General features: G+C 51.3%; 1 protein-coding gene across 2 annotated transcripts in view; it reads left to right on the forward strand.

Annotated features, from left to right (window-relative positions):
* Positions 1-14,623, forward strand: part of Osbpl10 (oxysterol binding protein like 10) — a 196,812-nt gene that overhangs the window by 163,984 nt on the left and 18,205 nt on the right. For both annotated transcript variants that reach the window (XM_055601643.1, XM_055601642.1), the window contains one exon: positions 7,490-7,639. In XM_055601643.1, coding sequence (XP_055457618.1) covers positions 7,490-7,639 — 150 coding nt within the window. The remainder of the gene's footprint in view (positions 1-7,489; positions 7,640-14,623) is intronic.

Consider the following 14,623-nt stretch of genomic DNA (forward strand, 5'->3'; position numbering starts at 1 on the left):
CACACACACACACACACACACACACACACACACACACACACACACACGCACGCACCTGTGCATGCTTTGCTCTTAAAATGCCATGTGAACGGTGAGGAGGTTAAAAGACATTACCAGCCCTGCTGGAGAAGGGTGAGCCCCTCTGCTCCCTGAAGGAATGCTGGGAAACCCCGTGCACCGTTTGACGCCCCGTAGCCCTCTGATCCTGTGGGAGCCCTCAGGCTTTGGTCCGGAGCTGCCGACGCTGCAGGCTCATCCTATCTGCCTTGCAGCCTCTGCCTCCTGCATGCTGGCTGCCACCATTCTCGCCGCTTTGGGTCTCTGGCCTCCCGTTCTCCTGGTGTTGCTGTGGCCTTTTCTTCCTTTGACTGTCCTCGTTCCTTCTTGATTCTTTCCCGTTGCCCCTTTCATGTAAAAATGGCTGGGCTCAAGTTCCCCACTCCATGTTTTTAAAAGTGACAGCTGAACTCTCTTGGCATCATCTTTCCTGGTGATGCTGGCTGATGACAAGGTGGCCCCCCGCAAGCACCCACCCCCCCCCCCCCCACCCCCCCCCCCCCCCACCCCCCCCCCCCCCCCCCCCCCCCCCCCGGGAGTACCAGCTTCCTGCCTTCCAGGGTGTATTTTATTGAAAAATTAACCTTTCTGCAGGTCGGCCCCTTTGCTTGGGATGAACACCTCTCCTTCCAGTCTATGCGAGCCAAGTGTGGTAAATGTGTGTGTATGTGTGGTTAGCCCGAGTGCCAACTCAGCCCCGGCAAGGCAGCAGCACGATTGTGACGTCAGCAGCATCTCCAGGACAGCAGTGGGAACCAGGCTGCTGTGCAGACGCACCGTCCTCGCGCCCACCGGCACAAGAGCCCAGCTTCTCTACCTGGGGTGCCATCGCTGCGGCGCCATCTCGGAACCTACCTCCACATGGCAAAGTAAAAGGCCCTGCCCTCGGGGGAGCCTGCTGAGGCAAGCGGGTCGTCTGGCCCCGGGGGAGAGCCCTCATGGGGAGCTGTACATGTACAGGAGCCCTCAGCTGCGGCCCTGCACAGGGTGAAGTGGCCACAGCCGGGCAAGACGCTCCCAAAGAAGTGTACCCAACGAGCATTCGCCCGTGGCATGCTCCCGCCCGGAGCAGGCATCCTTCTCCACAGAAGCTCCTCCTGCCTCCAAACCATGGCCTACTTGTGGGGAACTAGACTCAGGCGCCAAAGAGGCTCTTCCAGAAGAGAGTGCCCACCTGTGCCAAGCGTGGAAAGGACAGTAGGTCACCGGGAGCAGCTCTTTTTGCTTTCCTGGGACACAGCTTTGTGACTCTGTGCCCTCAGGGGAGCTGGCTTTTCCAAGCATGTGGTTGTGAATGCCTTACACCGGGCTCCGAGGGATATAAGTGACTGGCTGGGGGATGAAGGATGAGGAAGCCCAGTGATGTTGGCTGGGCTGTGAGCAGGTCTTGCATCACTGGGGATGTGACTGGCATAGGTGCTGGAGTGGCTTCATTTTCCCATGCCACTTTGACAGCTTCCGTGATACTTGGCTTTTAGCCGGTGTTCTTAGCTGGGATGTGTAACTTAGGTGAGGGCACAGTGGCGGCTTATGCGACGGCGTGGTAATTTGGCTAAAGCCACTCTGACTAGCGAATGGCGGGCTGTACAAATACCAAGGTCTTGTTTTGGTGGATCCCGCAAACATCAAGGGTAGCAACGTGTCCTTAAAACAGGAAAACAGGAAGCAGGGGCAGGAGAGCACCGCTGTAACCCCAGTGCTCAGGAGGGGGAGATGGGGGGTCAGAAGGCCACCCTCAGCTGCCTTAGAGAGTCTAACGTCACCCTTAAAGTTGGGTGCTAAACCAGATAGTCCTCTGCCAGAACGCCACACTGAATCTCAGAGCTAAGGTAGGCTGCCGGGCAGCCATTGGGAAAACAGTCCGTTCAAATTCCTGGCACAGAGCCTGTCACTGAGGGCCAGGTCTGTTATGGGAGAAGGCGAGGTTGCTAAGCAAATGCCACCCAAGGAAGGGACCCCTAGGAAATGCCTCCAACTGTCCCCCAAGCTGCAGTTAAATTACATATGTATGTTGAGTAAGAGTTGAGTAAGAAACAACTTGCTTGAAATTTGCATCTGTCAAATGGAGGTTTCCTAGAAATCAGAGATGGAGGGGGTTCTCAATGGGCTGTGGAGCCCTTGAGGCTGTGAGCCCAGCACAAGGCAAGGCTGTCTCCCAGCTTTGGCTACTGACGGTTTCTCGGGGCCTGCTCCTCTCTCCTGGATGGGAAGCAGTGGGAAGGCCACACCGACAGATGTTTCAGCTGCCCTAGGTTGGACCATTCCCATTGAGGAGCTGTCTCTTACTCAGGCTTACTGTTGGTCCTGTGGAGACTGAGGTCAGCCAAAAGGCATAGACTCTATGGGAGTTTGAGGAATAGATGGGGCACGGGTGTGTGTGTGTGTGTGTGTGTGTGTGTGTGTGTGTGTGTGTGTGTGTGTGTATGCACACGCATAGTTGTGTAGGGATCTGGAAGTGTTCGTGTGTGCATGTGTGTTCTTGTGGGTGCATGTGTGTGGAGGTTGGAGATAACTTCAGGTGTCATTTCTTGGAAACCCTGTTGACCTCATGTTTTGAGATTGTGTCTTTTATGGACCAGGAGCTCAGCAGTCAGGCGAGGCTGCCTGGCAGCATGTCCTGGGAGCCTCTCGTCTCTTTCTCCCCAGCCCTGGGGTTGCAAGTTTGGGCACCATGCCTGGCTGCTTACGTGGGTCCTGGGGATCCAAGGGATCCTCATCCTTGTACAGAGAGCACTTTGTTGACTGAGCCATCTTCCCAATTCCCTACCTAGATACATGTTGGCTTCAAATATCAAGGATGGTACTGGACATTGTAGAGGCTGTTTATGGGTCTGCAGCTAAGGACTCTCTCTCTCTCTCTCTCTCTCTCTCTGTTGCATGATGTTATGTGCATGTGTGTGGGTATTCATAGAGGCCAGAAGGAGGCATGAGGTATCCTCCCGGGTCAGGCTTCACCTTACTCTTCCTTTGGCTTAGGGTCTCCCCCTGACCCTTAGGCTTCTATCTCTTGGCTCAAGTGGCCAGCAAACCTTAGCTCCTCTTAGGTCTGCCCTGCTCAGTGCTGGGGTCATGGGTGTAGGAAGGTCATCCGAGCTTACTGTGTCACTGAGCTCTCTCTCTAGCACCCTCTGCCCCCCTCCTTTGGACAGAGTCTCGTGTATTCCAGGCTGAGGATGACCTTAAACTTCTGATTCTCCTGCCTCCCATCTCCGCAATGCTGCCATTACCGCCATATACCACCATGCTCATGACTGGGAATCCAACCCAGGACTTCGTGCCTGCTAGGCAAATCTTTCACCCACTGAGCTACCTCCCCAGTGCCCTCAGGCCAAGGAGTCTTGCTGCGGGTAGACCGCCAGGGAATGTCCCCAAACCCCAGATTGCCTTCCATCATCAGCAGACCTTCGCACATCTTTCCTGTCATGGCATATTTGCAGCACCATGTGCCCCGAGGTGTGTCTGGTAGAAAGATTATCAGACCTTTTGCTATTTATTTATGTTTTTTGAGATAGGGTTTCTCTGCGTAACAGAGCCCTGGCTGTCCTAGATTCATTTTGTAGATCAGGTTGACCTCAAACTCAGCAATCCAGTCCACCTGCCTGTGCTTTCTGAGTGCTGGGGTTAACCACACCCACTGTTTTTATTTTTTGAAAAAGCTGCTTTTTCCAAAGCCCCCTTCTTTTTAAAACATATTTTTGTTCTATTTCATTGTCCAGTTAGTATATATTATCGTGGCTTGGCTCATTTGCAAGGATCTCTGGGGGAAGAGACCTGAAGGTCGTCTTGGGTTGAGTCATGTTCATTTGCTGGACTTCTGACTTACATTTTCACTCAAGATGGCAACACTGTTGTGCCCCCTTGGAACACATTGAGTTCACTGTCACTGCTTTGTTGGTGAAGGTCAAAGGTGCAAGGGTACAGTATAACAGGAGAGAAGCAGATGCGACCACAGAGGGGGGATGGGATGTGATGAGCCCTTCTGCCTGGCTGTGGAGAAGTGTCCTTAGATCAAGTGACAGTTATCACTGTCTTTGAGGACAATGCCTCATGTAATCTAGGTTGGCCTCAGAATTGCTGTATAGCTAAGGAAGACCTTGCCCTCCCGATATTCCTGCCCCCACCTCCCAAGTGTTGGCCTTACAGGCGTGTACACACCCATTTTATATGGTGCTTGGGGTCAAACTCTGAGCTTCGTGCATGTTAACTAGCACTCTGCTAGGTAAGCCACGGCCTCAGCTCAGTTGTTAGTAGTAGTAGTATCTTTGAGACCACATCAGAAAGCAGAATGCCTTGCCTTACAGGAGGAAGGCTTTGAGCCTTTGATCTCCGAGCAGCCTGGAGCTCCAGAGCCTCCGTTCCCAGTGGGGCCTGTGAACAGCAAGTGCTTCTCGGAAACAGACAGACGGTGTTCACACCACCGGTTAAACAGCTCGGTGCCCTTGGGTCTCCTCCTACCCCAAAGATTGACCTGCATAGAGGGATTGTGTGCCAGTGTGGGTGGGACCAGCATGCCTCTAAGACAGTCCCTATCATATGCATGAATGAAACCAGATATAGGTAGGTGTGTGTGTGTGTGTGTGTGTGTGAGAAAGAGAAACAGTCTCACTCTGTGTTTCAGACTGGTTTTAGACTCCTACCCCCAGCCTCCCAAGTATCAGGATTTCAGGTGGCACACCCTTCTGGTTTTGTTTTTTTGTTAAAAACTGGTTTTGTGCTTGCTGGAGGGTAGATCTGTTTATAGGTCAATCTGTTACTTGTATGTGACTCCGGCTTCTGCTGTTCTTATTCTTATTATTAAAAGGCACGTTCTCAGAAGCTTCGACAGACAGCAAATAGTGGTGAGTCCTTGCTTGAGGTTAGGGCAAGGTTGGCTAAGCCTCTGTGCCTGTGAGCGGATGCTCCCCCAGGAGTCTTGTCCTAGGCTAAGTCCATCCTGGGCTCTTCAACGTTCTGCCCATCACTGTGAGTGTATTGAGTCTCTTCAAGTGGCACCCAAGGGACTGCAATGTGGATTTGGTGTGAGCTAGAAACATTTGTTTGCCTTGGTACTGTTCTTGGGGTTGGGTGGTAGGACCTTGCAGAAGACCTCCGGATCCTGGAAATTAGGACAGTCTGGGTTTGATTTTCTGGTAGATCAGACAGCACGGGGCTGGGGCTGGTCCAGCACAAATGCTTCCCAGTCTGAGCCATGATGTGTTAGGTTCCCAGTCTGTGCTTTCTGAGAGTGTCTGGTGTTAGATGGGTCATGGACTTTGCAGCCATCTTTAACCCCCAGTTTCATCAATTTTAGTTCCTTTCCTCCCAAAGCAAGATACCCAGCTGCTCCTTTCTCCTTCTCCCTGCCCTGGGGACTGGGCATGCCCACTTCCAGGGCACCTCGGGAGAAGTAGTATAGTCCACTTGACCCTGAGAGGGATGCGTGTCCAGGGTAAGTGACTTCATCAGCGTCAGATTGAATTGTGAGCTCACAGGGAACAGAGCACCCTTGGAACACTGGCCTGGAACCCAGAAGAGAGAGAAAGAAGAACCAGAGGGAGGTGATAGAAAGGGTGGCCTTGTGAACCTCAGCCTTCTCTGTTCAGACTCCTAGTGGCCCAGCCTGGGTAGCAAGCCACCACACCAAATAGACAGCAGGTGTCGAGCAGGATAGCCAGAGGAGTAGAGTGCAGCCTTGGGCCCTGGCTGGAGGCTAGGTTCCATCCTCCCTGTGTAAAATCCCAGCAGCCTCCGCTCCTGATGCTCCCCCTGAGCATTCTTTGCTAGTGTGGATGAGTGAGGGATCCTCAGTTACCTCTGAAAGTTCTAGTAAAGCAACTTGTCCAAGATGCCCTGTAACACACATGGGGAGAAAGCTGAAGAACAGGTGTATGCTGGGACTTGAGCCTTGAGGAGATAACCGTTTGGAAGCAGCCAATAGCAAGTTCTATTGAACCTGAAATTTGGAAATGTCTAGCCCAGCTTTGAAGGAGAGCCAGGGTTCCCTCTAGAACACAGGGAAGGGACAAGCCAGCACATACATGTGTCTTCCTGGACAGCCACAGCCCTTTAGTCACTGATGCCCTCTGTGCATTTGGAGTGTTATTTAGATGTAAGACACTCTGTCTAATAAGATTGTTTTTTTTTTTTTCAAGGACTTGTGAACAAAGCTGTCTTTTTTTATACTTAATACCTCTGAATCCTTCTATTTCTCTGTGATAAGCTTACTATGTCTACTCTGTTGTTCATAGTTGGATCCAAATCAAGAATATTTGCTTATAGTATTTGAAGGAGGACTGTGAAAATGTGTACTTGGTGAACAGGTTTGCAGAACCCCAGGGATGGCGCACAGCAAAGTTGTTGAGAGTCGCACACTAGAAAATCTCCTTGTATGCTGCGTCTGTTAGCTCGACTCTTTTCTGTGCCATGTGAGAAGTTGGAACTCAGTAGCCGAGGTAGCCAATCAGCATCAAGACCAGGCCCAGAGGCCAGCGTGCTCCCTGCCATCACTGTGAAGTTCCAGAATGTTTCCTGAGTTCTCATTCATTTTGTCTTTTCATGCCTGTTCGGAGACTTAACTTGCTGGATTTGCGTGGGAATTCTCAGAGTAAAATTTTTTTCAGAAATAAAGCAATTTGAAAATTCCAGGTGGACTCAACTTTTATTGATAAATGCTAAAAAGTGTGCAGGGCATGTAAGCTCCCAGGCAAGCTTGGGCCAGGGGCCACATACGTGTACTGTGGATACTGGCAGGGCTGCCCAACCTCTGGCAATGACAGGGTGTTGGCATCCACAGAGTTTACTCCAGAGCCCTGCAATGAAGGTAGCAAAATTAACAGATACGTGAATATTAAAAATCAAGGGTCAGTGAGAGGGCCCAGGGGTTAAAGGCGCTTGCCTCCAAGTCTGATGTCCCAAGTTCTAGTCCCAGATCCTATAGGGCTGAAGGGAAAAAAACTGACTCCTGCAAATTGTTTTCTGTCTCTCCACATTTGTGCTGTGGTACTTGCATGCATCTCTCTCTCTCACGCACACTCACACACAAACATGATAATTGTAATCACAAAAGTATTCATGATCACAATATGTAAAGTTACACTTTGTGCATGTGCGTATGTGATATGTACAGCTGTGCGATCAGCCATGGACATGGCTGGTGGTTTATTAAAAAGCACTCATGAATGTTGGTCTACTTTTAAAGTCAGGGACAGTCCTTCCACGCCAGGAGGCCTAAGCCCAGCTGTGGGGTGGGTGCTAAGGCGGGTTCAGTGACCGCAGCACAGGGCCTGACCCTCGAGAGGCTCAGCCTCTGCCTGGCAAGCAACATTGCTTTACAGATGTGGCGGGGGCCAGCTTGGCTCTGTGCGGTCACCGGAAGCTGTGGGTTAGGCCTCCAGTCGGACTCTGCAGCTACCTCTAAAGGACCAGCTGATGGTTTTCAATGATTCCGTTTCAGCCAAACTCAGGCCCTGAGCTGGTTTTGTCTGAGGAAGAACAAAGCGACAATGAAGATAAGGAAGAGACGGAGCTGGGCGCCATGGAGGACCAACGCAGTGTAATCCTTCACCTCATCTCGCAGCTCAAGCTGGGCATGGATTTAACCAAGGTGGGCTGACGCGGCTGTGCTGCTGTTTCTGTCTTTGGGCCTCTCCTGCTCACCTGGCCGCTCACAGTGCTGAGGTGGGGGAGAGGGAAGGGCCAGCATTAGCTTGTAATGAGGATATTTTAGTACTAATTGGAAAAGACACACAGATACACACACACACACACACACACACACACACACACACACACACACAAACATAGATACTTCCTTCACATGCCATCCACACACATACAAACATACACAAACATACCTGACACATCTCCATGAGCATCACACACACACAGATACCTCATAACATACATATATCTCACGTACACTAAAGTGCCACAGGTACTTTTCACACTATACACAGATACACACATGTGTAGGCATTTCATACTCACACACATACATACACAAAACACACACACACACACAGATACCTCATATCACACCACATTCCCATGTGATTGAGAAAAGGGGGGTTTCGTGTAGCTGACCTCAGACTCCTGTTTGTATCCAGGGCTGGCCTTGAACTCCTGACCTTCTTGCTTGGTCCGCCTCCTGAGAGCTGGGATTTTCGGTGAATGCCACCACTTTTGGCCTTTGTTTGTTCTCTTTCTCTCCCCCTCTCCCTTCTTTCTGTCTGTTTTCTTCTCTGTTTTCTGAGTCAGGACTTTGATGTGTATCATCAAGTCTGGTCTCAAATCCTCAGCTCAAGCCAGTTACGCAGCAGCGGAGCTGTACGCCATCCAGAAAGGGGCCTCGTTTGGCTCCCTGGAGCTAGTGTGTGTTCGCTGCTTGCCGGGATTGGAGATGAATGGTAGCTTTGCGGCCGTGCCCTAGAGATCAGAGCAGCTGGCAGAGGTCATTGTGACACCGCAGCCATGGTGAGAAGACCCAGGAGGAGGAAGGAGCCAGGAGCCAGGCCACTGAGCCCGCCCAGCCTGCAGGCCTCACAGCCAGTCTATAAGGGGTGCGGGCTTTGCTGGTGACCCCAAACCCAGCGGCGGGCGGTGAGAGTCAGGGCCCTGCGAGCACCCGGAGTTCTTCCCGAGTGGCCCAGCCCCCCCTGTTCTGTCACCTCGCCCATCACCTCAGCAGTCTCGAGGCAAGCGGAAGGCAGCTCCGTGAGCCAGCTGAACGTCGCCTGGAGTCACGGGGATTTGAGGGGTTCACGCACTTTACAGTGTGGTCGATGTGTTGTTGTGCCCCTGATCATAGTGCCGCTCCGGAAGCGTCGTGGGGACGGGAGGTGGCATGCAGAGCCGGACACCCAGTGATTGTGTCACCATTCTTTATAAAATGCCACAAGTGTGCCACTGGGCTCTGAGGTGTGGTTGGAGAATAGTGAGCAGAGAGAGACGGGGTAGCCTCAGAGGGTAGGATCAGGCTCTCTTTCTAATGCTGTGGGGTTTTATTTATTGAGATGGGGTCTCACTGTAGCCCAGGCTGCCCTTGAACTTGCCGAATAGCTGACGATGACCTTGACTCCAGAACCTCATCTCTCAGCCCTCCAAGTGCTGAGATTCCAAGTGTTCGCCACCACATCTGAAGCCGTTTTGTTGTCTAGAAGTGGGATCTAGTGTGTGTCTGGCTGGGGCTTTCTGCAGCTGAGGGTAACTTTGGATTTCCGATATCCCCAGCAACAAGTCCTGCCTGTGGGAATTACAGGCGTGTGGCCGCTCCTGGTTTATGCAGTTTATGGGGCTCGAACCGAACCCCGGGCTTTATGTATGGTTAGGAAGGATTCTCCTGGGGAGCTACCTCCCCAGCTCAGAAAGTGGCCCTGAAACCTTCCTAGGGGTTTCGGTATAAGCGTGCCCAACACCTTGGGCACGCTGCTTTAAATGGGAGCCCCACTGAGCACCACAAAGGTCCCCATTGCTTCCTTCTCATGCAGCGCACAGCCAATCCCTGCCCAGGAACGCGTAGAGGGTGCCCCCACCCTCGTTTCGGCCTTGTTGCTGAATAAATCTGCTAGAAAATGCTTGCTTTTGAAATAGCTGCCTAGCTTCAAGACTCTGAGACGGTGCTCCACTCAATGCGGAGGGCGGGCAGGTGGCAAGGTCCCCAAGTGCCATCTGAAATCTCAGTGTTTCCAAATGGTGGGTCTCAACCTACCAGTGGGTTGTAAAACCAATTTAGTGGGTCAGGCGGTGAGCGTTTCCAACACTTGAACTCTGACAGAAAAGCTCAGCGTACGGCAGCACACTCTGAGTTCTCTTGTGCAGGGTCACAGTGCACAGTGTTCTCAGGTGGACCACACTTTTCAGATGCTCCCAAAATGCAGGGCTGATAGCAGAGAGCGAGAAATTGAAATTGCTCCGATGGAACCTGGAAGGGTGCTGAAGCCTGGCGGGAGCCAGCGGATGCTCAGCTGACTATCCGGGGGCCTCTCTGTGAACAGCTCGTGTCTGGAGCTGTGAGCTTTGCATTGCTATTTTATTAGCTTGTGATTTCCAGAGGCATAGCCTAATCCTGAAACTGCAGACATCACCGTTATCTAATACCCGCTTGGTTGCCTGGAAGGAGGAGGAAAAATTAATTTCAAACATCTTCCATCCAACGAAATATTGTGTTGAATGCATTTTGCAATAGTCCGGGCACCATAAGATGGGTGAAGGAGTTTCCTTCAGGAAATCAGACCAGCTCTGTTGGGTAAGTAAAGAAACGAAGAGGCTGGGAGGTGGCACACACACACACACACACACATACATGTATGTGTATATATACATAGATAAACAGGTTACATAGATATTAAACATATATTTAATTAAAATATTACACACACACAGTGCTGGGCAGGCAGAGGGGAGTTCCAGGGCTGCGAGCCAGGCAGCCTAGCTTGCTTGGTCAATTCTAGTGAGAAAGCCTGAGTCAGAAAAAACAAGGGTGGCAGGTGTTGGCGGAGAGATGCCCAAAGTTGTCGCCTGGCTTCCACGTGCACATGTGTGCATGCCACTCATATGCATGTGTACTTCTGCACACACATGCAAAATACACATACAGAAGTAGAAGAAGAAGGGAGGAAAGAATGCTTATTCTTTAAGCCCCTGGTTTCTGAAATCCCGGATGAACCTTGGCCTGGCCCCTTGGCCTGGCCCCTTGGCTTGTCCTGGGTGTTTTCTCAGGTCTGGAAATGAAGCATCAGGCACATGGCTCCTGAGGTTGTTAGCTAATGGGTCTTTGAGGGGCACCTGTTTCTAGCATCTTTCTCAGGAGTCTGGCGCACGCCCTGCTTGAGAGGTGAGGGGATTATCGCTCTTTCTGGCTGTCCTCTGCCTTCCTGGCTGAGTAATGGTTTATGTCAGATTTCTAATGGCCCAAACTAAAGAGCGGCTACTCACTTCTGACAAATGGCACAACTGTCAGTGTAATTAATTGCCCTCTGGATCCCAATCCCTAGCCCAGCTCTCCTTTATCTATCTATCTATCTATCTATCTATCTATCTATCTATCTATCTATCTATCTATCTATCTATCTATTTTTAACTTCCCCCAAAGTAGTCCATTGTCTTAATTATGTTAATGGGAGGAAAGGCAGCCCTTATTGATGGCTCGATAAATCTCCAGCCACCACGCCAGACCACTTGGTCGCCATCAGTCTGAACAGCTGGGCCATCACTCACTCCCTGCCGGTGGCAGACAGCCCAGTTAGTGCTCAGCACTTCTTGGCTTCGTATGTTGATGAGCTGATGTATTTAGAAATGCACCGAGAAGAGGAAGAAGAGGCCTCCTGCCCCCGCACGGAGGCCGTATGAAAGGAGCAGAGATCTGCTGGGTGAGAAGCTGCCCGTCTTGGCTGGAAGGTTCTGGTATTGGAAGACAGTCCGGTGGTGGGTCCTCTCAAATCCTGGTGGTTCTCCAGTGAAAGATGAGCGACAGAGCCATGGTGGCAGCATCTGAGAGGACGAAGCCCTGGGAGGCTGGGCTTGGTGATGGCTGTGAACCCGAATCCCTAATAACTGCCAACAAGACAGGATCTCGAGTCACCGTGGAAACCAGCCTCTGCATGTCTGTGAAGGGTCACCCAGGCTGGGTGGCTTGAGGGGGAAGACCCACCCTGAATGTGGTGGCCCGCTCCCTGGGCTGGCGTCCCTGACTACACTGGAAGGAGGAAGTGAGAGGATCATTCCTTCATGGCCCTGTGAACTGACTGGCCGCAGCGTGACCTGTTCCTTCTGCCACGTGCTTTCCTTGTCATAAAGGACTGTGCCTCCAGAACTGTGAGCCAGAATAAGCCCCTCCTTCCTCTCCTGCTAGACACGAATCACAGCAAGCCTGCAGGATGGAGTGGGTGTGTGAAAACGGCCACCTTCTCTGTGGCATCCCCATTCTCAGGGAAGCTTTTTTTCCTCTTTAAATCTGAGCATGCTTTGATCTACAGCAGCAGTTCTCAACTTGTGGGTCGTGATCCCCTCCTTGAGGTCGAACAACCCTTTCGCAGGGGTCACCTAAGTCCATCGGAAAACACAGATGTTTACATTACAATTCATACCAGTAGCAAAATTAGGTATGAAGTAGCGACAAAAATCATTTGTGGCTGGGGTCACCACAACCGGAGGAGCTGTAGCGAAGGGTCACGGCGTGAGGAGGGGTGAGAACCACCGGTCTCCAGTGAAGGTGCAAGGGCATCGCCCGCGGCGAATGCCTGGTACTCGGCCTCACTTCTTCCCTCTGCCGACCACGCTGCCCTCCCGCCGCCTCCCGTGTCTTTTCCGGCATGAGCAGCTGTCTGTCTCCTCTTCCACGGCATCACTTTTGTATGTGCTTGTGTGCATGTCTGTGCAAGTGCGTCCGTGTGTGTGTGTGGGTGTGTGTGTGTGCTGGCTGTTTGATGAACCGTTCTGGAGCACATTGAAGGTCACCTTCCATCCAGCTTTCTAGCCTGTTTCTCCAGAGAGCAAAGGCATTCCTCCTGGGCAGGAAATGTAGCCTGGAGATTCATATGTAGCCCAGGAGAAAATTTCCAGAATCATCCCAATAGCTTCCCTTGTGACCTGCCTTGCTTTCTTTCCTCCTCTCTCCTTCTCTTCCCCTCCTCTTCCCTCTCCATCACTTCCCTCCATCCTCTCCTCTCTGTCTTGTCTCCTCGGCTCTTCTATATATCTCCCCCCACCATGATCACATATAGCCCAGGCTAGCCTCAAACCACTGTGTAGCTAAGGATGACCTTGAACATCCAGTCTTCTGTCTCTACTTCCTGAGTGCTGGGATCATAAGTAGGTACCACCATGCCTAGTTTATGCAGGGCTGGGGGGTTGAGCTCTTTCTGGGTGTCTGCATGGCAAGCACACTGCTAACTGAACTACGTTCCCAGTCTCCAGAGACCCAAAATCTTGTTCTTTAAAAAAAAAAAAAAAGAAAAAGAAAAAGTGTGTTACTATATGGTCCTAGTGGGTTGATTGGGAAGCCGAGACAGGAAGATTCAAGTTTAAGGCCTGCTTAAATGGACGCTTTAAAAAAGGTGTGGGGGAGAGAAGGAAGAGAATGAGAAAAAGAATGAAAGGGAAAAAAGAGGAAACGAAAAGTTGGGTACGTGTTGTGGTGACAAAGCACTCTGCCAGCATGTGTGAAGGGCACTAGTGTTAGATCTCAAGTCGAACAAAGATCATCATCAGAGGGGAAACACTGCAGCTGGTTCTGTCACGGCAGTGTCAGGCTCAGATGCAGCCACGGAATCACTGGCCCATTGTGGAAGTGTGCTAAGCCATCCTGTGGAGGGAGAAGATGGAGCCGGGTCAGGAGATACTCAGGAGTCAGACCCTGAGCCTCAGCCTGACTCTGCAGTACTGCTGTGGCTGCCTGTGTCTCTGTGGGACGTGCCTGGCTGTTTCCCTTTCTCCTGGACTTGCCTCCTTGAGGGTTCCGGCTGCTGAAACCTGCAGCTTGAATGGCTATGTGGTGGGGTCCTTGCTGCTGTGATCCTGACAAGAAGAGCACAGGAAGTTTGGACTCCTGGTTTTAAGAAGCCTTAAGGTGTGTCACTGGGGAAGGCAAGAGGCGGCTGTCCACATGCCTCAGCAAGCCGAGCCCGTGGAGTTCTGACACTTACAGCAACATGGCTCTTCCCTCTCTTGTTAAGTGCTTTTGGACTCCCCCGAAGAATATCTAGTATACAAAGGGAAATATCTAGAGGTGTGTATCCTGAATGATTCTTAAATTAATTAAAATGGACAGTGAAGATGGACCATGAGTGACCGAGGGGAGGGGGAGGAGAGGATGGGAGTGTTAGGGACATTTGCTGGCATGGTCTTTGTTTGTTCGGTGGGTGAGTGGCACAGCCTGGTCCCACAGAGCTCAGCAGACCTCACCTGACTCCACAGACACATACAGCCTGAGGAAGGTGCTGTCCCAGAGGGATCCTTGAACAGCCAGATTCTCAGTTCAGTCCTATTGTGGCTAAAAGAAAGTTAGGAAGTCTGCGTTGATTTGCATAGTTGTCATTTGATGACTATTCCTGCATTTGATTGAGGAAAGCAGAAAGATACAAAAATGCAAATCAGCCTTTTATCATCTAGAGACAAGCTAACATTCCGAGGCTTTGAATGGATTTACTTGGATTGTGTTCTGTGCTTGATTTTATATCTTGCGGCTGCTTTTTACATGGCTTTTAATGACAGATAAATAATATTAAGAGCTGTCTACTAAGCCGGGCTTCCCTAGTGGGGCTGGCTTTCTCCGATTTCCTCTGAAACAACTACGCCTTGAAGACATGTCTGCCTGCTTTCTCTCTTCTGGACATCTTTTCTTTTGTACCCAAATCACTTGCAAGGAGTTTTTAGAAAGCCCATTGGGCAGGACTGACTGTATGGCTCAGCTGTTAAGAGCCTCAGGGCTGAGGACCCGAGTCCAGTTCCCAGCACCCTGGTGGCTCACAGCCCCTTTTATTAACCCATTCCAGGGGATCTGACACCCCCTGCTGGCCTCCCCAGACGCCTGCACTCATACACACACACACACACACACACACACACACACACACACACACACACACACACA

Source organism: Psammomys obesus, unplaced genomic scaffold (assembly GCF_907164565.1).
Source record: "Psammomys obesus unplaced genomic scaffold, mPsaObe1.curated_primary_1811, whole genome shotgun sequence".
Taxonomy (NCBI): domain Eukaryota; kingdom Metazoa; phylum Chordata; class Mammalia; order Rodentia; family Muridae; genus Psammomys; species Psammomys obesus.